Genomic DNA, 23,399 nt, shown 5'->3' with positions numbered 1-23,399 from the left:
TAAGGAAGCTATTAACATATTAAAATCTCAATTTGACATGTTGATCTCTGACCAGGTAGCTACTAATCTATTATATGCAAAACACAATACTTTTTGTAAAGCAAACAAACCTGGCAGATGGTTAGCTTATCAGATTAGGAAAAAAAGGAAAACTCGAAATATATCTAAACTGATTTACAGAGGGAAGGAGGTGTTTCAACAGGAAGAGATTCAAAAGGCTTTCTGGGAATTTTTTACAGAACTGTATAAAGGGGATAAAATTAATGGTTTAGACATAGACAAATATTTAGACAAAGAGAAAATACCTTCAATTAGAGAAGAACACAGGCAAAAATTGAATCAACCAATAACCTCGGGGGAAATCCTGCAGGTAATTAAGCAATTAAAGTCAGGGAAAGCACCAGGTACAGATGGCTTGACAGCGGTTTACTATAAAAACTTACAGTTAGAAATGGTAGAACCTCTTAGAGAATTATTTAATATGATTCAAACGGAAGGTAAAGTCCCTCCATCTTGGAAGACAGCGTTTATATCTTTGATACCCAAAGAAGATCAAGATACTACTCAACCCAAAAATTATAGACCTATTTCATTACTGAATGTAGATTATAAAATTTTTACTAAAATATTAGCAAATAGGTTAATGTTGGTCACTCAACAATTGATACATACGGACCAAACAGGTTTTATACAAGGGAGGCAGATGAAAAGTAATGTTAGATTAATTATTAATGCATTAGAATATTTGGGAAAGAACAACCAGATCCCTGCTGCGTTTATATTTTTGGATGCTGAGAAGGCCTTTGATCGAGTTAACTGGCAATTTCTGTTGAAGATACTGCAAAAAATGCAGATAGGAGATAATTTTTTACAGTCAATTAAAGCAATATACCAACAGCAAACAGCACAAATCATAGTCAATGGAAGTCTAACAGACTCTTTTCAAATTGGAAAAGGTACAAGACAGGGCTGTCCTTTGTCCCCATTATTGTTTATTATAACTTTGGAAGTATTGTTGAATAAAATACGGGGCTTGGATGGTTTAAAAGGGATCAAGATTAGGCAGCAAGAATATAGAGTCCGCGCTTTTGTGGATGATTTGGTCATAATATTGGAACAACAGCAGGAATCTAGTATGGTTTTAATGAATATGATTAATCAATATGGTCAAGTGTCGGGCTTTAAAATAAACTTAGGAAAAACCAAAATATTAGCTATAAATATGAATATTAAACAAAAGGAAGAATTAGGAGTGATGCTAGGATGTGAGGTAGTTAAAAAAGTCAAATATCTTGGAGTTAACATTTTAACTTCAAATGGGAAATTATATAAGCATAATTATGAACCACTTTGGCATAGCATACAGACAGAGATGAAAAAATGGGAGAAATTGCACTTATCTTTGCTGGGTAGGATAGCGGCAGTGAAAATGAACATTTTACCAAAATTTTTATTTCTCTTCCAAATGTTACCTATACTTAAAAAAGATGCGAACCTTCTAGAATGGCAGAAGGGTATCAACAAATTTGTGTGGGCAGGAAAGAAGCCGAGGGTAAAGATGAAAATAATGCAAGATGTACGTGAGAGAGGAGGATTGAAACTACCTAATTTAAAACTATATTATGATGCAGTGGTATTATCTGTAATTAGTGATTGGATTCACTTAACCAATGATAGAATATTGAACATTGAGGGACATGATCTGGTATTTGGTTGGCATGCTTACCTGTTATTCAACAAAAAATTGGATAAGAACTTTAAAAGTCATATTTTAAGAAATGCTTTATTGCGGGTCTGGAAGAAATACCAATATAAATTAAATGACAAGATACCCATGTGGGCAATTCCTAGACACGCAATTGAAAATATGAATACAGCACAAAAACAGGACAGAATTACCTACAGACAGCTTCTTACCTCGGAAAGGGGGGTATTACAATTAAAATCTTTAGAGGTATTAAAAGAGGAGAAGGTAGTTCAAACATGGTTCCAGTATGGGCAATTACAGGCTAGGTGGAAAATAGATCAAAAAATTGGTTTTATTCAAGTTGAGGATAATCTGCTTAAACAAATAAGAGATCAAAGCTTAATGCATATAAAGAGGATATATAATGTATTAATACAGATGGATTCGGAAACAGAATTAGTTAAAGATTGTATGATAAAATGGGCTCAAAATATTGAGGAACCAATAATGTTGGATGCATGGGAAAGAATCTGGGTAAGAAATGTGAAATTTACACAAGCTCAAAATCTGAGAGAAAATTTTTACAAGATGTTTTATAGATGGCATTTAGATCCTAAAAAGCTGGCTTCTATGTATCCGAATGTACAGCCTAAATGTTGGAGGTGTGGTTCTCTCGATGCTACATATTATCATATATGGTGGACCTGCCAAAAGGTTAAGGCATTTTGGATAAAAATATGGTGGATTATGCAAAATATCTTTAAAAGAAGGATAAAGTTTAGTCCTCAGTTATTTTTACTAGGTATATGTACTGACTTTACAGTGGTAGAGACAAACTTGATTCTGCACCTAATAACTGCAGCAAGACTGTTGGTGGCGCAATACTGGAAGAAGGAAGACTTGCCTACAATCCAAGAATGGACATTGAAAGTGACAAACTTAGCTGAAATGGCTAAAATATCGGCATATCTCAAAGATCATTCAAATGAGAGATATAAACGAGACTGGAAAAAATGGATTGACTATATACAAAATAAATACGGGACCAAGAAATTCCAGTTAGCTTATGCTTAAGATCAGAAATGATTTAAACTGTTACAAGTCAGTTCAGTAAGAAGAAGCTAAGGTCAATGCAGAATGTCATTAATTTCTTTATTTCTTTTTTCTCAATAGATTTTAGACTGTGTTAGTTAAAAATCCATACCGTGTACGGGTTCTGGGAAGTCGGGGGGGGAGGAGGAGGGGGGGTGGGGGGTGGAGGGAGGGAGGGGTACACACATCAAAAAAAAATTGTACTTCAATGTCTTAATGATTGACAAATGATGACATATTTGTGTTTTTTTTAAAGAAAAATAAAAAAGTTCTGTTAAAAAAAAAAAGAAATAGGTGGGGGGTCTCCTGCTTGGGGGGAGTGGGTGGGCTGGACTAGATGACCTCCAAAGTCCCTTCCAATTCTGAACAGCCAAATGAACAGCCGAGATGCTAACATTAGGACCACTGGATCGGTCTTTCTTCCGTGTTAGCAGAGGCAGAGGAGGGAAGGCTTAGAGAGAAGAGCAGAACCGAACAGAATCACAGATTTGGAAGGGACCTTGGAGGCCATCTAGTCCAACCCCCCAGCACCCAAGCAGGAGACCCTAGGCCCTTTCTGACAGAGGACAGTCCGGTCTCATCTTGAAAGCTGTTGTTGTTTCACACGGTGCCACTTTTTAAAACAGTGCAAGTTGGGACAAGGGTGAGCCAGAAGCACTTGTGTCATTGGGGGTGGGGGCGAGGGGGATGGGCCAGGTCATTTGGGGAGGGGGCTGGCATTTTTTCACAAAGCTCCTGAGGAGGCCTCTCCAGGCAGGCAAAGGAGGGGAGATCCAGGATTGGGGTGAAGGGATGGGACACCTCCTTCTGAAGCCCGCACACCCTTGCCACTCTCAATCCCATCTCCCTCCTCCCCCCAAGCCCCCTCCCCCAGGAATTTTTCCAGTAAGATGTCAAAGACCCCTGGAGGGATCAGGGTTTGCCCTCTGTGCAAGGGGAAGTGGGGGGGGGGAGAATGGTAGGAATTGGGGCTTTGCTCTCCTCCCTCCTTCCCTGAAAGCCTCTTGCATATGCCGGTGGGGGGGTGGAGGCAGAGCATGGCAGACAACCCAGTGCTGGGGGGGGGGGGCTCCAGGAAAGGGAAAGGAGGACAGAAATCCCCTTCCCCAAACTCTTTACAAGGGTGGTCTTTGGGCTGTGTACCCAATGGCCCTTTCTTGGAACTGCTTTCAGTGTTGGAGAGAGGGGGAAAAACCTGGGGAAGGGGCTTCAAGAAGGGGTTTGAAATGTCCCCAGCACGACCCAGAGAGACATCGGTCAGCCACGGCTCCTATGGATGGTTTTTGTCTCTTGCAGGTCAGCAGAAGAGTCAGTGACATGGAGGAACTGAACATGGCCCAGGGTGAGGATACCACTGGCTGGCCCCGCCCCCACCTGTTTTTTTGCCTGTGGGTTTTTTTTTTTCTTTTGGGCATTTTTGAGCTGTTTTCAGGATGTTTTTCAGGCCATTTACATACATACACACTTCTTTTCAGTACATTGCAACATAGAGCTGGTTATGCTGAGTCTCACAAGTCCCCCTGATCTCCACCCCCCCAAAAAAAGACACAGCCTCTTTTGTAAAACAGGAGGGGATTTAATTAAATTGAAACAGAAATGCTCCGCCCCTCCCGTCCTGAATCCAGGCGTTGCCCCTGGAAGGTGATGCACAGCAACAATCCCCAACCTTTTGGACACCAGGGACTGACTCCATGGAGGGAGTTTTTTCCACAGACAAGGTGGCCATGGTTTCACACACTTCCTGGATCCTGCATGTAAACGGATGGAGCTTTGTTCACTTGTGCAGCCTGGTTCCTGGTGGGCCACGGCCCTCTGCCAGTCCACGGCCTGTGAGTTGGGGACTCCTAGTGTAGAGGATTACAGAGAGGGCCTTGCAGAAAATATGTGGCAGCTGATAGAAAACCAAAGTTCCATCCCAGGAGAACAGGTAAAGGTGAGAAGGAACCTCAAGGCTGCCCTGCCTTGATGCTCTTTGGTGCCAAAGGGAGTGAAGGGATGATGCTTTCCAGATTCTGCTACTATAACCCATATCAGTAAAGTCAAACTCTAATATTTCTTGTGTTATTGGCTTCCCGGTCTGGTCGACCTTGAAAGACTGACAGATGCAGAAGCCCCAAAGAGTCCGTGTTTCCAAAGGGACAGTTGTCCAGGTGGTAGAGAATTAGACTGTGGGGCCTGTTGATTGGGGGGGGATAGGATCTTCCAATGCCCTTGAAGGAAGTCCTGTCATCCGAGAGGAGAAACTGGGTTCCTGAGAGAAGGAATTGGCTGAGGAGGACTCAGCTATCTATCTCTGACTTGGGTTCTTCAGAGGTCACATGGCGAGGGCTGGATTAGAACACCAAACAGAAGAGCTGAGGCCTATGGCAGAGCTGGGAGCAGCCTCTTAATCAGAGAGACATTTTGGTCTCTGATGGAAAGGGAAACAATAAGAAGTTGTGTCTTTTGTTGGCTTTCATCATGTCTTCTGTGTAACATGGAGCATTTCTGTTCCTTTCCACTAGGAAGCTTTCCTGAAGGAACTGGTGAGCTACATTTTCTGCATCTTCTTCCTCCAGTGATGTGTAAGGTGACCAGACGTCCCGCATTTGGTGGGACAGGCACGCCTTCTCATAATTTTTCCCGCGTCCCGGGCCATTCCCAAAAGATCCCGCTTGATTTTGGCGCCTTCTTCGACTTGCTCCCCCGCCCATCCGCTGCCGCTCGAATGGGCAGGGTAGCATAGCGAGTGAGCGGGCGGATGGGCGGGGGAGCGAGCTTGCCTTTCCAGCCCCACTTACGGACAAGCCGTGGGAAAGCCTCTGCGAAAAGAGCCACCTGGGGCCGCCGCTTCTTCTCCGAACTCAGAGTAAGTGATGGGCGGGGCGAGTGAGCGGGCAGTTGGTGGTGGGATCTCCGCCCGCTGCACTGCATCTGACTCGCCCCAGGCGGGCTGGGAGGCTTTGGGCATCCAGGCGGGAAGAGCGCGGAGGAAGGCAGAGCGGCGCTCGACTCAATTCTGCTACTTCTGCTGGAGGAGGCCTAGATAGGGAAGGCGGGTGGCAGGGCGGAGCAAGGGAGCTCAAGTGGCGGATCCCGGGCTCATATGCAGACGGAGCTCTCCAGGCACAGAAGCGCTGGAAAAGTGCTCCACTCATGCACCCACCGGGACGGAGCACGCTCGCTCGCTCACTCCAGCCACTCCCCCGTCCGATAATTGTCCCCGGCTGCTCATCACCAAGCTGTGTCACGCTAGGGTTGCGATGCAAAGCAGGGAAAGCTAAAGTCCACCTAGCACAGAAACCACGCTTGCCAACATAGGGCAGCCTTTCGAGGAGTAATCAATCGTTGCAGCAGATGGGGAGGGGGGATTGATCAGGGTTGCCTAGGTGGGGAATGCGGGAGGGCAGAAGGCAGGCCGATTGCCAAGAAGGTAAACTCCAGCGGCAGCCCGTCCCGCCCTCTGGTACTTCGGAAAATAAATCGACCCCCTCCTCTTTGTGGCAGCCTCTCAAATGCTGGATAAATAAAATAAAGTAAAAGTAGTCAAAAGACCTCCCCTAATTCGGGACGAGTGCAACACCAGGGACAGAGAGACACCCCCCCCCACAACACAGAGTTGGCATATGTTGGGGGCTATTGTTTTCGACGGGACTGAAAGAGGGCTCTGTGCCTTTAAGAGCGCCCGTGGCCAGGTTGTTGCCACTGGAGGCTGGGAAGGTGCTGCCGTCGAGGAGAGGCGCTCGCGTCCTTGTGCCCGTTTGGGCGAGACGGGGGCAGGGCAGGGCCGCGTTCCCGATCGGAGATCAGGAAGAGCCAGGCGAGGAGGCGCGGGATCTGGGGTCCTCTCTCTGTGGTGGCTCCGAGAAACAACATGGCGTTTCCCCGGAGTGCTCGGGCTCCTTCTCTGGGCAGGGAAGGAGCCTCTCCTCCTCCTCCTCCCAATGGAGGGGCGTCCTAAAAAAAAAAAGGAAAGGAGCCAAGCCGTTCCAGAGATGTGAAGGGAAGCTCCGGGCGAGAAAGCGGCTTTCAAAGCTCCGTCAAGCCCCACGTGTGGATTTGTTTATTATTTGCTCGGGGATCCGGATCCGCGCCACCTGTTCCTCCGGGGGCAGCCCGAGCCTTTGAGCGGCGAGTGGAGCTTTCTCCCGAAACGGCACTGCTGCTCCCCTTTGGCACTTCGCTCTGGGAGAAAAATGGAGCGCGGCTGACTTTCCAGCGCGGATCAGAAGCTGATCTGGGAGAGCTGGCAGAAAGTGAGCAACAGCCCCCTGGAGCACGGCGTCATCCTGTTCACCAGGTAGGGCAAGACTTTAGTAAAGGCAACCAGCAAGCGGCTCTCCTGAACCCTTGGCCCTGGGAAGGCCCCCTCCCTTTCCCTGCGTGAGAATAGAATGGCTGCCGGATTCCGCCGCTCTGAATGCCTGAAGATGAGACGACACTAACTGCGGCGCCCAAGACCCCTAATATGGTAACCGGGGGGTTCTTTTTGGGCGCCAGCCTTCAGCCCTTCCAGGGAGGTGGTCGTTTTTAGGAGGGGGTCGCCTCTAGGCGGCCCCAGGGACAGCTCTAGAACGACGATATCCTCCCTGGCTTGGTTTGTTACATCGGCTTTTTTGATCAGCTGGGAAGCGGCGGTGACGGCTGGGTGCGAGAGGCGGAGGCTACGGCACCGTGGTTTGGAAGGGTGCCGAACCCCCTTACTAACGGGACAACATTGTGGGGTCGGCTTATGCCCCGAAGAAGAGGTGGGAGATCCAGGAGAGATGTTAGGACTGGACTGGGACTGGGACCGGGAGGCAGAGGAACGGGTTTCCTGCTTCCGCTATAGCTTTACTGATACCCCCCCCCCCTGCATTTTGAAGCGGCGTTTCTCTCCGATCTTGCCGCTGTTCCAGCAGGTTTCTAAACGGCTTGTCCATCTGCCCTGGTGTAAAAGTAAAGCTTCAAGAACTCAGCTACAGGCTCCCTGTGGCAGCCATTATCATCAGCTGCCACCATTGCGATTACCACTGCTTCGAGAGTGCTGTGTTGGCTGTGAATTCGGGCCCCCTCTAGTGGCCACCGCTAGCACTTTTTCTGTAGACTATCAAGTATCATCATCATCGCCAGCCACTATTACATCAGAGAGGCAGTGTGTTGAGCACTTGGTCTCCCTCCAGTGGCCATCACTAGTACTTCTCTCTGGACCATTACATTACATTTCCGGACCATATTTATTTTTACTGGACTCCTATCAGACTCTGCTAACACGAAGGCCAAACTTTTAAGACCTTTTATATAAGCCTTCACCAATCCGCACAACCGCGCAATTTTTATCTGGTATGATGAGTGCATGAGGTTTGTCTGTGCTGAATGAATGAGCCCACTTTTACTGTTCTATTACTATTGTATTTTTATATGTTTTTTTAAATATTCGTGGGGATTGTTAGGGTGGATAAATGAGAATGTTTGACTCGGAGGGCCTGCTGGGGAAGGCGGGGGTCAGTGGGGCGGTTGGGGGGACTACTGCTATGGGAGTGGGTCGGAGCATTACGGTCATTACAGGGAGGGGCAGACATGGCGGGGACTTTAGGGCTAGCCATTACCGGGGAAGGAGGGTTCGCTACATTACAGAGATCCCTCCTTCCGGCCCTATGAGTCCCACTCCAAGACCAGATGGCGCGAGTACTCAGGACCCTGGTCTCAGGCTGCTGTCGCTAAATGCCAGGTCTGTTGTTCACAAGGCTCCCCTCGTCCGGGACTTAATTGTTGACGAGAGGGCAGACCTGGCATGTATTACTGAAACCTGGCTGGGCACAGAAGGAGGAGTCCCCCTCGTAGAGATGTGCCCAGAGGGATTTCAGGTGCTTCATCAGCCGAGAGCCCAGGGAAGGGGTGGCGGTGTGGCTATTGTCATCCGGGAGTCTCTGTTACCTCGTAGGGTCCCTGCTCCGGAGCTTGTCGGGTGTGAGTCCCTGCTGATAAAGTTGGACCTCAAGGGTCAAGTGGGTCTGCTGCTAACGTACCTGCCTCCCAACTGCGTTGCAGCATCCCTCCCCTCGCTCCTCGAGTCAGTAGCCGAGCTGGCAGTTGAGTTTGTCTATATTTTTATTATATCAAGGAAGTAATTTGTAATAAATTAATATCTCTGGAAAAATGAGTGCCTTTTTAGATAGAGATATTGGATAGAAATGTTTTTATGTTTTGTGTCATTGCTCAATCTTTAAGTGATATGATCTTTAAATGATAAGGGCTTTTTTGTGCTTTTGTGTGACTTCTGTTTTTTAATCCTTTTGTTTCCTTTCTTTTCACATTTGTTATTGCTGTTACATTTGCTCCTATGCAGACAGAGCTCTCCAGGCACAGGAGCGCTGGAAAAGTGCTCCGCTCACGCACCCACCGGGACGGAGCACGCTCGCTCGTTCGCTCCAGCCACTCCCCCGTCCGATAATTGTCCCCGGCTGCTCATCACCGAGCTGTGTCACGCTAGGGTTGCGATGCAAAGCAGGGAAAGCCAATGTCCCCCTAGCACAGAAACCGCCCTTGCCAACATAGGTAAGATGATCAGACGTCCCACTTTCAGCGGGACAATCACGATTTTTAATGATTTGTCCCGTGCCCCGCAGCATGTTCAAAAAGTCCCGATTTTCCAAAAGAAAGAAAACAATTTTAAAAAGGATGCCGTTAAAAAAAGTTTTTATTTCTCTGAAGTGTTGTTCCCGATGTGGCCTTTAGAGGGCAGTGGTTTCCCTCTCTCTGGTCGGCTCCCTCCCCTTCTGCATGTGCGCGTGCTGACGCACACTGTTTTTCTGCAGGCAGCGCGGTGAGGAGGAGGCTCGGTCCCGGGCCAAGATGCTCAGCCATCGGAAGGTTTTTCTTTTCTTTTCTTTTTTTGCCCGCTTCTCTCAGGCGCCGCTCTCCCTGCAGCCATTTCTCCCTCTTTCTCCTTTTTGTCCTTTCTCCTCCTTACCCCAAAAAGAGAACGGTGTCCCTCTTTACCAATCTGAAAATCTGGTCACCTTAAACATAGGGCAGCCTATGTTGCAATAACAAACAGGCCGAAGGACGCTCGGTCTGCAAATTAGTCTAGAAAGTCCTTCTTCGGCGCTTTTGCCTCCCAACCGCACCCCTCTCGCGTTCTTCGGCCCGCTGGACCGATGGGGGCCCGGGGTAGGCGGAGCCCGGCGAGACTCCTGGGCCGAGAAATTGGAAGGAGTGAAGTTGCGAACGCTCCGAGGAGTGAAAGTATTTAGTTGTTTGCTGCCTGTTGCGAAAGGTTTCCCGGTGCTCTGGCTTTGGGGAATGGTTTTTTTTGCAGTGGAAAGTCGTGTCTGGGATTTCACTGGTTTGTCCTGCAAGTATTAGGCGCTGGGGTATCCCTCCTTGAGCTCGGTGGAGCTTGCTGTCAGGTTGGATCAGTGTGATCAGCTCCGGAGAAAATCTTGTAAACACGGGATATGTAAGAGCAAAATTGAGGCTCCGCAGAAATAGGCTGCCGGTCCTGTCCGCAGACAAGCGGCTGAAAGGCGATTTAAAACAACCTGTAACTTCGAGGCGCTTTGCTGAGAACTGTTGCGCGACTTGAGAGAAGGAAAAAAAAACTTTTTCTGGCTAAAAGCCGGATGGGGATCCCCGGGGAATTTCTTAAAGCTTTGCACGATGCGGTATGCTCTTCAGGGGAAGAGGCAGAGACTCCTGTGGGGATATTATTCCTATGAAATTATTATAAACCTTAGAACTTTTCCTTAAAACACCAGGGAATTTCAAAATCTGATTTAGGAACTTTGCTTTTAGGAACTGTAGAATTTCCTTTTACAATGATTTAGCTCAGTTAAATATTGTGAAGTAAATTAAAAGCAAGTAGCAGTTACCAAAACAAGTGATATTCATAGGCATCATCAATTTAATAATTCATCGCTATTAACCCTGTGTCAGCTTCTGCTTTGCTGTTGCTTCAGCTGCCATTGAAATGGGGAGGGAGGGCATAGTATTTGGGTGGGGTTACTTGTTGTGCTGGAGGAAGATTCTGGAGGTCTTTGGATGGACAGACTACGCATGCGTGGATGTTTCCCGCCTGGATTAACGGCACCGACATTCCATCTTCGTGATGTCTTTTGAAGTTATCTCACCCCTGACACTTGAAGGACTTATGATTGGACTAGGCCTATGATGCCAGGGGGTGTGGAATGGGCTATTTTATATATCAACTGCTTTCGCGCCTAATTAACCAGACTTTGCTATGCAACCGCTCTCTAACCATTTTTAATTAGTAAAAGTACATTTGATTTTCCACAAATGGAGTCTCATGGTCTTCTTTCCTAATTACTAAATGGAGAGGTGCTGACACCCTGTTTTCATGCATCCTGCAGATATAAATAATGCATTTACCATGTTTATGTGACCTAGTTAAACAGGACCCAATGATCCCACTTAGTTTTTTTTTTTTTTTGTTTTTTTACTATTTGCTGACCTCTGTCTCCTGCCCCCAGTATATCTAATCCATTAGATTAGTACAACAAAACACAAATGCCAGTTTTGGAAAATTCATCCCCATCAGTATGTGAAGGAAAGGAATGTGGATCACTCTTGTGAGATGATGCCTGGGGCAGCAGGGATGTACAGTACAGTATAGTATGCTGTCTCTTAGGGTTTATTGAACATAGGAGAATAATATGAGAGGGATTTGATGTAAAATAAGCTCTTTTAATGAATTCAAAATCAACGCAGCAGACAAGACATGGGAGTGAACATAATACACACTTTAACAGTATATTTTTTTCTTTTAGCCATCAAATACTGCAGCAAGAGTGTCAGTAATAATAGCAAGACAGGCATAGGATTTTCCAGCCAGGTTAATTTTACTTTTTTATGGTTTTGATGTTGTATTTAATTTTATCTGTATTAAAAACTTATGAAGGCTGTGCAACATTTTGAGGTGATATAGAGTATGTAAAGGCATGAATACAGTAGAACCTCTGGTCACAACCATAATTCGTTCCATAACTTTGGTCGCAAACTGATTTGGTCATGAATCAAACCTAATTTTGGAAATTTGGCGCTTACAAAAAAAAATGGTGCAGAAGGGGAAATCAGCAGCGGGGAGAATGTGAATATTTTGGTCAGAAGCGTTCGTGACCAGAGGTTCTACTGTATAACATCTTCACTTAAGACTTAAGATTCACTTAAGATATAACATCTTCACTTAAGATTCACTTAAGAACTGTGGCAAGAAAGGTGGTATAGTGACCAAAGTTACAATGGCATTGAAAAAAGTGACTGATGACCATTTTTCACACTTAGCGACCGTTGCAGCATCCTCATGGTCACGCGATCAAAATTTTGATGTTTGGCAACAGTTACAATTTATATTTGTAAATTGTAGTTATGTTGAAATTAAAAAAAAACATTGCAATACTATTTTTGCATTGTATGAATATTTTTGTTGCTCCGTATAAAATGTTTAATCAAGCACCCCCACCCCTCCGGTCAAAGGAGTCCCTCTTTACTAATCTGAAAATCTGGTCACCTTAGTCTTTATGGGTGAGCTCAGGTCACTGGATTTACTAAGGCCTATCTTGCAACAAGCAGCGTACTTGAACTGGTACTCTGTGTTTGGAGACAGATCTTTCAGCAGGAACATCTCCCTGGCATCCTCTGTCCTCATGGTCTTCCAGTTTTCTTCCCCTGCAACCTTGTACTCTACCAGATAGCTGGAGATTGCAGCCTTTCCATATTCAGCTGGCTGAAACTTCAGCCGAATGCTGTCGTGTCTCAGTTCACTGATCAGCAAAGGGAGAGGTTTTGAGGGCAACTCAAAGTTCTTGCTGACCAGCTCTCCATCTTCATAAAGGTAAGTGGAGGCTCCTGGGGTGTCCGCATCTGGGAGAGAGGACACAATAAAGCGAACCTTCTCATTTGGTTGATTGATATTGAAAAAGTCCCTGATGGATTTGGCAGCTTGGAGATCATTGTGGGTCCCCTCCTTGTCCTCAAACCAGGCCAGGCCTTTCTTGACCTCAGGAGTGGACTTTGTGGACTTAGTCGATTCTTGTGAGAATTGCTCCTGAAGCCAGTCCTGTAAATTCAAGAGAAATGGCTCCTTTTCATGTAAAGAAGTGAATACAAAGGAGACCACATATTCATTCTGGGGGTCAAGAACTATTTTTTCCAGCTTGTTCTCAGATGAGATCACTTCCATATTATTTAGAATAGTCAGGCAAGAGTTGACATGGTTAATTTCTCTTTTCTTGGAGTCCAGAAATTCATGGAGCCTTCGGCTGTTGAAGGGTGACTGGGTGACAGACATCAAGAGGTCCACCAGGGTCCCTTCCTCCTGCCCTCCTCCCCGAATGGAAGGCAACATTCTGCCCAGCTGTTTCTGGAAAATCTGCCTGTGTTGCTTTAACAGATCCTTGAACTGCTGGATCTTCCTCTTGATCTCAGGGAATTTCTCAGCAATGGGATCAATGGCTAGATCATTGCTTTCCATCTGGATTTCATTGAGTTCCTCCAAGATCTTTTCAGCATCAAAGATCAACATTAGGCTGATCTCACGGACCATCTTAGCTGCTCTGGAGTCCAGCTTGCTCAGTGGATAGAGCCAGACCCTCATAGGCACAGCCTTCTCCCCATGTTCCCCTAACATTTTTGGTAGAGTTTCATAAACCTTAATGGCATCTTGGAAAGTCACTGGATTTTTCTCCAAAGAAAAGTCTCCGTGGAACTTGCAACTAAACCTCAGAGCATTCGCTTTCTCCTCCTCATTCATTTTGCCCTCTGCTTCTCCTCCGATAGATATTTCCTTTGTGATTGTAAGCTGTAGACTTCCTTGAATATCTTTCACCGTCTCCGTTGAAGAAACTTCTCGGTCAAAAACAAAGAAAGCCTGGGCTCCATAGAGGATGGCGGTGACCACGTGGGTGGCTGTTCCCTGCTCAAAGACTGCTGGGTAAGAGACATTCTGGATTCCCAGGTGGCTCATAGTCAGCTGTTCATACTTGGTGGTGGCTTTGTAATGAAGGGTGACTCTGGCCTGTTTCTTGGACTTCTTGGTGTCATGAAGATACTGGGCTGACCCTCCCACTTCAACCAGCCCCCCAAGGAAACTGGCCTTGAGGGAGGCTGAGATTTTCAGGGCGGAGGCCTTATCATCAATGCTGTCAGATGCAATGATTTCAGATTCAGTCTTGGGCTGAGGCTTGATGGTCAGGTCCTTCTGAAGAGAGCTGTAGTCCCAAAGGGTGGCACCTGCACGGAGCACAAGAAAATAGGAGGATGAATTGAAACCAGACCTTGAAAATACCAGTTATTGGATAGAGAAGCTCCAGAGAGGAGGGGCAATAGAGACATCTTCCCCCTGGAGGGTTCCCCCATTTATGTCCAATCATCACCAGAGAAACATGGCAACATTTCAAAGGCTTTTGACTGAGTAGAGAGGGATGGGAATTGCTATGCATCTATTGATTTCAAGAAAGATCCGCAACTCCCTGGGGAAACTATGTTTTCATGAAGCATTCAGAGTCACCTGCTCCACAACTTCAGAAGTTTATCCCTGAGTTCACCATTCTATGGGGGTCCCTAGACTTCTTTTATTAGCTGTTTCCCAAACCATTTCGGTGCTTCTGGGGGGGGGGAACCATTCTATGTTGGGTAATCAATGCCAGTCCGGCTGCATCCTTGGTGAAGGGTTGGATATGCATTCCCAGCTAGGAGGTCCTATTTAGCTAGCTGCTACTAGCAGGCTATGCACCCAGGAGCTCAACTCTGTCCCTGGGTTGAGGCTGCACATTGATGGCAGTGCCTGTCTCTCTCCCTCCCTCTGTCCTTCCAGAGACCCATCATCCTCTCCTCCCTCTCCTACCTGGGATGAGTGCATCCTTGCGACAGTCGTACAACATCCCCAGCTGGAAGGGGCGGCCCAGGGCGGCTATCTCTCTGATGTCCTCTTCCAGGGCCATGCTCATCTCCTGCAGCTGCTGATGCTTCTGCTGCCCTACAAGAGAGGAGAAACATCTGGAAGAGGCAAAAACTGACAGTTGACACTGTGAGGAGATGCAGGATGTGGGCAGAAGCCACATTCCCCCCACTGATCGTGGTCCACGTTCTGGGTTGGCTGAGAAAGGAACACTCCACAGAGACCCTTGGGGTAGGAGCAGCAGTCCCAGAGCACAACTGGTGGCAATGCAGAAGCCTTTGAGTGGCCAAAATCGCCAACTTCTCAGGTAAAGATCATTTTAATTACATCCTTTTAATAGTAGTGAACATTGGGCGCTATCTAACAAAATGGTACAGTACAGGTGGTACGTTGCTCAATAGTAGTAACTGTGAGAGGGATCTTGGAGTCCTAGTGGACAATCATTTAAATAGGAGCCAGCCGTGTGCAGCAGCTGCCAAAAAAAGCCAACACAGTTCTAGGCTGCATAAACAGAGGGAGAGAATCAAGATCACGTGAAGGGTTAATACCACTTTATAAGGCCTTGGTAAGGCCACACTTGGAATACGGCATTCAGTTCTGGTCACCACAACGTAGAAAAGATGTACAGACTCTAGAAAGAGTGCAGGGAAGAGCAACAAAGAGGATTAGGGGACCGGAGGCTAAAACATATGAGGAACACTTGCAGGAACTGGGTATGTCTAGTTTAATAGAAAGAAGGACTAGGGGAGACATGTTAGCAGTCTTCCAATATCTCAGGGGCTGCCCCAAAGAAGAGGGAGTCAAGCTATTCTCCAAGGCATCTGAGGGTAGAACAAGAAGCAATGGGTGGAAACTAATCAAGGAGAGAAGCAACTTAGAACTGAGGAGAAATTTCCTGACAGTTAGAACAATTAATCAGTGGAACAACTTGACTCCAGAAGTTGTGAATGCCCCAACACTGGAAGTTTTTACAAAGAGATTGGATAACCATTTGTTTGAATTGGTGTAGGGTTTCCTGCCTAAGCAGGGGGTTGGACTAGAAGACCTCCAAGGTCCCTTCCAGTTATATTCTATTCTGTTCTTTTCTGCTCTGCTCGTCTCTGTTCTATTCTACTCTATTCTACTCTAAGCTCTACTCTAAACTCTACTCTATAAACTCCTGTTCTGTTCTTCTCTACTCTAAACTCTACTTCATATGCTGCTATAAAATCTGTTCTATTCTACTCTACTCTACTCTAAACTCTTCTCTATATGCTATACTAAACCTCTGTACTGTTCTGTTCTGTTCTGTTCTATTCTATTCTACCCCACCCTACCCTACCCTACCCTACTCCAGAAAGTCCTGTTGGGGAGTCGACCGGAAGTTCTCCAGCTGGACAGATGTGGGGGAGGGGCTGAGCTCTCAAGACTCCCACATGAACCCTGTCTGACAAACCAATTCCGAGATCTTTTTTAAATCAGAACCACCCTGGAGGGGGGGGGAGAAGGGGCAGTGTCTCATCAGACCCAGGGGGAGGAAACAGGTCCCTCGCAGGTCGGAGATTTGCCCTCTGAATCGGAGTGGGGTGGCAGCATGGCAAGATGGCTGCAGAAGAAGCTGGCTTCCAGCCAAAGCAACTGAACAGGAGGGTGTGGAAGAGTTGAAAGACCAGTAAGAAAATTCATCTAACCCACAGTCATAAATCAAAACCTGGAAAAGGCAAAGAATCTTGAGAGCATAAATAATATTGATGGTCAGATTGGGATTTTTGCAAAAAGAAAGAAAAAAAGAAAAGGAAAATGGAGGGTTGAAACACCAGCCCCCCACAAAAGCCATTTGTTTGAAAGAATTCGGATTGAAAGGGAGAAAGCAGAGAAGTGACAAACCCACCCAAACACTTTGGTTTTCCACTTGAAAAGATTGTGTTTTTAAAGGAGTCTAGAAGCGTAAAGATTTGCTTCATCCGAGTTTCTTTTAACTAACATATCTTAAGCAACCCCAATTAATGAATGGTGGAATGCAACAAGGGAGAAAGATCAAGAAAAAAGCACTATCTCCTCACTGACAACCGATAACCGAATCTTGCCTGTGTGGGAAATTCTAATTAACCAACTGCCATAAATCATAACTTGGAAAAGCAGGAGGAGAAGAGGAAACATACCCGAGTTTGGCTGTATGCAGGCTTGTTCCAATTAAAATATTTTGAGCAGCTATAACTAACGAGAGGTGAAAAGTAGCAAGGAAAAAAAATAACAACAAAATGAAGAACTGGGAAATATGAAGTTTTCTCCCCCCACTTTTTTTCTGCAAAAGATTAAGATGGCTCCAGCTTCTCGCATAAATCATTAAAATCAAGCCTAAATAGAATTCTGAACCCAGAGAAGCAGAAATTTAAAGAAGAAGGCAAAGAAGAATGGGGGAAAGATAATGAATGGATAGATTGAATTAATCAGTGGAACAGCTTGCCACCAGAAGTTGTGGATGCTTCATCACTGGAGGTTTTAGTCTCTTCTTTAAAACCTCCAGTGATGGAACACCCACAGCTTCCGGTGGCAAGCTGTTCCACTGGTTAATTGTCCTCACTATTAGGAATTGTCCTCACTGTTTCTCTCCTTGATAAGTTTCCATCCATTGTTTCTTCTCCTGCCTTGTGGTGCTTTGGATGCATCCATCCATCCATCCATCCATCCATCCATCCATCCATCCTTCCATCCATCCATCCATCCATCCTTCCTTCCTTCCTTCCTTCCTTCCTTCCTTCCTTCCTTCCTTCCTTCCTTCCTTCCATCCATCCATCCATCCATCCATCCATCCATCCATCCATCCATCCATCTATCTATCTATCTATCTATCTATCTATCTATCTATATCTATCTAAACGGGATCCTAATAGTAGATTTTGCTGAAGTGGCAGGATTAAAAATAAACCAAGAAAAGGCCAAGATGCTGGTAAAGAATCTTACAAATAAACAGAAAAATAAAATCACTGAGAAGAAGATAATTATTTTAAATTAATATAACAAATTTATTTATTTATTTATTTATTTTTATTATTTATTTGTTTGTTTGTTTGTTTATTTATACGATTTATAGGCCGCCCAATCCCGGAGGACTCCGGGTGGCTTACAACGAAGAAAAAAAGAAATAGTAAAAAAATAAAAAAATAAAAACAGGTTAAAATCAACACACATACATTTGTTTTTATCGGGGCTGGACCTCAGCAATGCAGTCAACAGCCCCAGGCCTGCCGGAATAGCCAGGTTTCAACAGCTTTTCTGAAGGCCATGAGAATGGGTAAGGTCCGGATTTCTGGGGGTAGCTCATTCCACAGGGTCAGAGCAGCCACAGAGAAGGCCTTCCTCCGGGGAGCCGCCAGCCGACATTGTCTGGCTGACGGCATCTGAAGGAGGCCCACCCTGTGGGATCTCACCGGCCGTTGGGAGGAATGTGGCAGTAGGCGGTCTCGCATGTATGCTGGCCCTAAGCTATGTAGGGCTTTAACGTTTATAACCAACACCTTGAATTGCGTCCAGAGACCAATAGGTAGCCAATGCAGCTCACGGAGGATAGGTGTAACATGGGTGTACCTAGGAACACCCAATATCGCTCACGCGGCTGCATTCTGGACTAGTTGCAGTCTCCGAATACTTTTCAAGGGTAGCCCCATGTAGAGTGTGTTGCAGTAATCCAGCCTTGAGGTGACTAGGGGGGTGAGTGACCGTTTGAAGTGCCTCCCGATCCAAGTAGGGCCACAATTGATGCACCAGGCGAACCTGGGCAAAGGCTCCCCTGGTCACAGCCGACAAATGGTGTTCCAGTGTCAGCTGTGAATCCAGGAGGACCCCCAAATTGCGGGCCCTCTCAAATAAAGTCAGACTGGAGAAATGGAAAAACCTACAGTTTTCAATGGTTGGAAGAATATGGTTTTTATGGTTTTTATGGTTTTATTAAACACTTATAGGCCGCCCTTTTCCCTGAGGGGACTCAGGGCGGCTTACAATAATGAGGGAGGGGAGTGCAAGACAAGACATAAAAGAAAATGTGAGTTTAAAAAAAAATTAGCAATAAAAGCACAACATTCACTCAACATTCGGGCGGGGAGAGAGTAAAGTCCTATCCCCAGGCCTGACGGGATAGCCAGATCTTGAGGGCCGTGCGGAAGGCCTGGACGGTGGTGAGGGTGCGAATCTCCACGGGGAGATTCAATAGCTACAATAAAAATGAATATTTTGCCAAAGTTATTATTTTTGTTCCAAACAATTTCGACAAAACTAGAAAAAAAGTTCTTTGAGGATCTAAACAAATTGATTATAAAGTTTATTTTGCAAGGGGGAAAAAAAGCAAAAATAAAATTGAAAATGCTACAGGAAACTAAAAATGAACAGGGATGTGAGTTACCTGATTGGGAGCAGTACTCCCACGCCTCAGTGCTTATATAGGTGAAATAATGGGTTAACTTGAGGAAGAAAAGAATCTGGGTACTTGAGAGACCGCCTCCTGCCAATCACCTCCTTGCGACCAATTAGATCACACAGATTAGGCCTCCTCCGGATTCCATCTGCCAGTCAGTGTCGACTGGCTACCACGCGGAGGAGAGCCTTCTCAGTAGTAGCTCCGACCCTTTGGAACGATCTCCCCGTGGAGATCCGTACCCTCACCACCCTCCAGACCTTCCGCACAGCCCTTAAGATCTGGCTATCCCATCAGGCCTGGGGTTAGATTGTAATCTGTCCCCACCCGAATGATGAATGTTGTGTTTTATTCTTAATTATGTATTGTTTTATGTCTCACTGTTTGTATTCCCCTCCCCATGAATTGTAAGTCGCCCTGAGTCCCCCCAGGGAAAAGGGCGGCCTATAAATAAACTTTCCAATTCCAATTCCAATTGACTTTAGAAGGACATGGTTTACAATTGGGGTGGCATTTAAGTGGTATGGGAAAAATAAAATTCACAAGTATTTCCAAAGACTCTATATCAGAAATACTCTGCTTTTAGCATGGAGAAGAATTAAGGAGAAACATTGCAGGAAAATACCCGTCTGTTTATCCACGATGGAAGCACTAATCCAAATGTTCTTGAATTGGAAAAAAATGGCAAGATATAAAGATATCCTAAATGAAGAAGGGAATTAAAATCGAAACAGGAGCTGAAAAATCAAGGAATTGATTTGGCTAGGTGGCCACTTATGCAAATACAATCAAGGTACAAGAAAGACCCCAAAATGTTTGGATTTTCTAAAGAACCTTCAGAACTGGACCAGATATTTTTAGGGACGGATGATGAACTAATAAAAAAAATATAGCTATATATGATAATTACTCATTAATTTTCAAGCTGTAAGTGTTGATTTATCAAGCCCACTCACAGAGTTTCATAGCAGAGCACGGGTATTCAGCTAGTTTTATACATAAGAAATGAAATTGCACAATAAAAAATACTAATAATTTTAATTTTTTTTAGAAGATTTATATGGCCACTCACTGACTCTCAGAGAATCTGGGCTACTTTCCCACCATAAAAGAAACCTCATATAAAAGAATAAAAAACCCTTCAGCCTCCTGGTGACAACAAGCAATCAAATGAGCCGCTTGATGGGCTCCATCCCACTCTGGGTTCCCCAGTCCTGTGGGCAGAACGGGGTCTTCAGGGCCTTGCAGAAGAGGGTCCAAGTGGGGGGCAGTCTAATCTCCATGGGGTTGTTGTTCCACAAGGAGGAAACCACCACAGAGAAGGACCTTCTTCTGGGCCCCACCAGATGGACCTCCTTAGGGGACAGGACCTACGGCGTCTGGTGGCAAGTGGTTCCACTGGTTAATTGTTCTCACTGTTCGGAAGTTTCTCCTTAATCCCAAATTCTTTCTCCCCTTGATGAATTTCCACCCACTGTTGGAAACCAACCGAGGAGAAAAGCAAACTAGAACCAGGGAGAAAATCCCCCTCACCCTCATCTCACGCAAAGAGGGAAAAGTGGGGTCTCTCTAGGAAGGCAAAAATTTGGAATTGTGGGTGGGGGAGATGGAATTGGAGAAGATAATTGGGGGGAGGGTGTCAGAAAAAGATGTTCCTTCCCTGCTCTCGATTCCTGGTCTCACCTTATTTGGCTGCCAGAAGAGAATTCAGCAGGCTTCAAAAAAGCAGCAACTCCCCCTCCCCAAGTTACCTGCAACATCCCCCACAACAACAACACAGGTGCTTCTGTGCCACACTTGTTGCTAAGCCATCTGTTTCGCCCTCCCTAATCTGAAGTTGCCTTTCCTAACAAGGAAGACGGGATCCTAAGCATCTCAGGATCCCCTTCCCAATGTTAGGATCTCAGCTACTAATTTCCCCCCATTGGCCTCCCTCCCCTCCCCCACTGACTTCCCTATCATTAGGATCTCCGTTGTCCCATCCCTCCGTTGGCTTTTCCCAGAGACCACCAGCCTCTTGCTCTCTCCTGCTCCCTGACCTGCTTCCCACCACAGGCCCAGGAGGAGCTCTGCCCTCACCCCACTCCACCCTGAGGCCCTGAGAAATGCCCACTTGGGGGTCCTGTGGGGTCCCCCTGGTTGGAGGGATCTGGAATACCGGGCAGCAAGTGGATCTGCCAGTCTCATCACCCTAAAAAGCCTCCCTGAAATTGGGACTTTTCCTCCCCATCCTTTAAGGTCTTCTTCAGGGCCTGCTCCAGCCTGCGAGGCTGGGGGAAAGGACGGAGGAAGCAGAGGGTCTTCCTTAAATCAGGAGACCCTGGGAAGCCCCTTACCTGCCTGACCCTCTGAGCCTGGCAAGAGGGATCAGCTGCAGCCCACTTCCTCCAAAGGCTGGACCTCTGCTCTGCCCGTCCTGTCCCGGGTTCAAGGCTCAGCCTGGGAATTGTAAGGAGACCCTCGTCTTCTGCTTTGTTTTCAGGGCGTCCAGAAAACGAAAGAGAGAAAATAAAAAATAGAGAAGAGATTAAAATAATGATTAACACCTGGGCATATCACAATCCTATAAAAGTGATATGGAAACGACCGAAGAAAAAAAGAGATGGACAATGAACCAAAATATATTGAAAGGTAAAGAATACATAACAATGGTAGAAAAAGAAATGAAACTCTTCTTTGAAGTAAATAAAAGAAGAAGAAAAAACATTACAGAATTTGTGGGATACAACAAAGGCAAACATTCGAGGACTGACAATAGCATATTTGGCAAGAAAAAACAAGAAACAGAAACAAAAACAAGAACTATTAGAGGAAGAACTAAAAAAAACTGGAAGCGGATCTGCAAAACGATCCAGAAAAAAATCAAAATAAAGGAAAAGAAGGATTTGATAAAACATAAGCTTAATTTGATGACACAAGGAGAGTTTAAGTTCAGAAACTTAAAAAAGGTAAACAATTTTTTTTTGAAAATGCAAAGAAGCCGGGGAGATGGTTAGCCCACAAACTGAAAAAAAGAAAAAGAGAAGAGAATAATACATCAATTACAAGATGAAAAGGGAAACAGACAACACCAGAGGGAAGAAAAAACATATAATACAAAGTTTCTTTGAAAAATTATACAGTCATGAAAACAATACTTCAATAAGATGAATTTTTAAAAAATTGGGGAGATGAAGAGAAATGTTAAATGGAAAAATGACAATGATGGAATTATCGGAGGCAGTGAAGAGACACAAAAATAACAAGACTCCGGGCCCAGATGGGAAATACCTGTTGAACTCCACAGGAACATACAGGAACCCATAGAAACAGTCATGCTGGATTTGTACAATGAAGCCCTTACAGAGGCTAAATTACCGAAAACATGGATGGAAGCATACATAACACTTATACCCAAAGAAGATTCAGACCACCAACAAATAAAAAATTACAGACCCATTTCATTATTGAAAACAGACTACAAAATATTTACATCCATAATTGCGGAATGATATTTAAAAAACTAAATGAAACTATTCACACAGACCAAAATGGATTTCTTCCAAAACAACAATTGAAAAATAATATGAAAATAATTATAAACACACTAGAATATTATTAAGCACATCCCAGGAAGCAAGTTGCACTGATTTTTTTGGGATGCCCAAAAGGCCTTTGACAACTTGAAATGGAAATTCATTACTACACAATTAAAAAACATGCAATTCAGAGTGAAATTTGTGAAGATGGTAGAAACAATAGGTTCAATTCAAATGGCGAAAGTAATTGTTGCAGAAAATGACAGGCTTTAGACTTGTCCAATGTTCCCTCTAATTTTTTTTCAGGGTGAGCGGAAAAGTATAGTGTTTGAGCTGCACAGTTTCATGCCTGAGCACCTAAGAGAGCAACAGTTTCAACTGCTGTCACGTCTGCTGGACATTTGCGCAACCTTCCAAGCGTCAAGCGCCGATTGCGAGCGAGGTTTCAGCCTGAGGAATGCCAGGCATGAAAAGTGCCACTCAAACACTATACTTTTCCGCTCACCCTGGAAAAAAAAAGGCTCTCTGCTCAGCTTTTAGATTGTTAGACTGGCTAGAGAGAGACATGGCACCAACAGGGTCCTGGGTCCTGGCATTTTGCAGGCAACCCGTCCTCTCACATTCCTTTGGAATGCAACCCATCACATTTGAATTAGATCTTGCCAATTATCCTATTAAAAGATAACACTATTATTCTAAAATATGACTAACTCGATATTAAAAACTGTAAATATGTAATGCTGATAAATAATAGCAGTAATTGTTATTTAGTATGATTAAAATCAGTATTGATATATCAATATAATATCTTTCAAAATTGACAATAAACACTAAAAT

General features: G+C 45.2%; 1 protein-coding gene across 1 annotated transcript; it reads right to left on the bottom strand.

Moving 5' to 3' along the window:
* Positions 1-12,245: 12,245 nt before the first annotated feature.
* On the bottom strand, positions 12,246-22,360 carry LOC116520535 (stonustoxin subunit alpha-like). Its single transcript, XM_032234779.1, has 3 exons — positions 22,315-22,360; positions 14,601-14,732; positions 12,246-13,987 (listed from the first exon to the last, which is right to left on the bottom strand). Exons 1-3 carry the CDS (start codon positions 22,358-22,360, stop codon positions 12,246-12,248), a joined length of 1,920 nt encoding a protein of 639 aa, XP_032090670.1.
* Positions 22,361-23,399: the final 1,039 nt, after the last annotated feature.

Source organism: Thamnophis elegans, chromosome Z (assembly GCF_009769535.1).
Source record: "Thamnophis elegans isolate rThaEle1 chromosome Z, rThaEle1.pri, whole genome shotgun sequence".
Lineage (NCBI taxonomy): Eukaryota > Metazoa > Chordata > Lepidosauria > Squamata > Colubridae > Thamnophis > Thamnophis elegans.
This window is presented reverse-complemented; position numbering and strand designations above follow the sequence as displayed.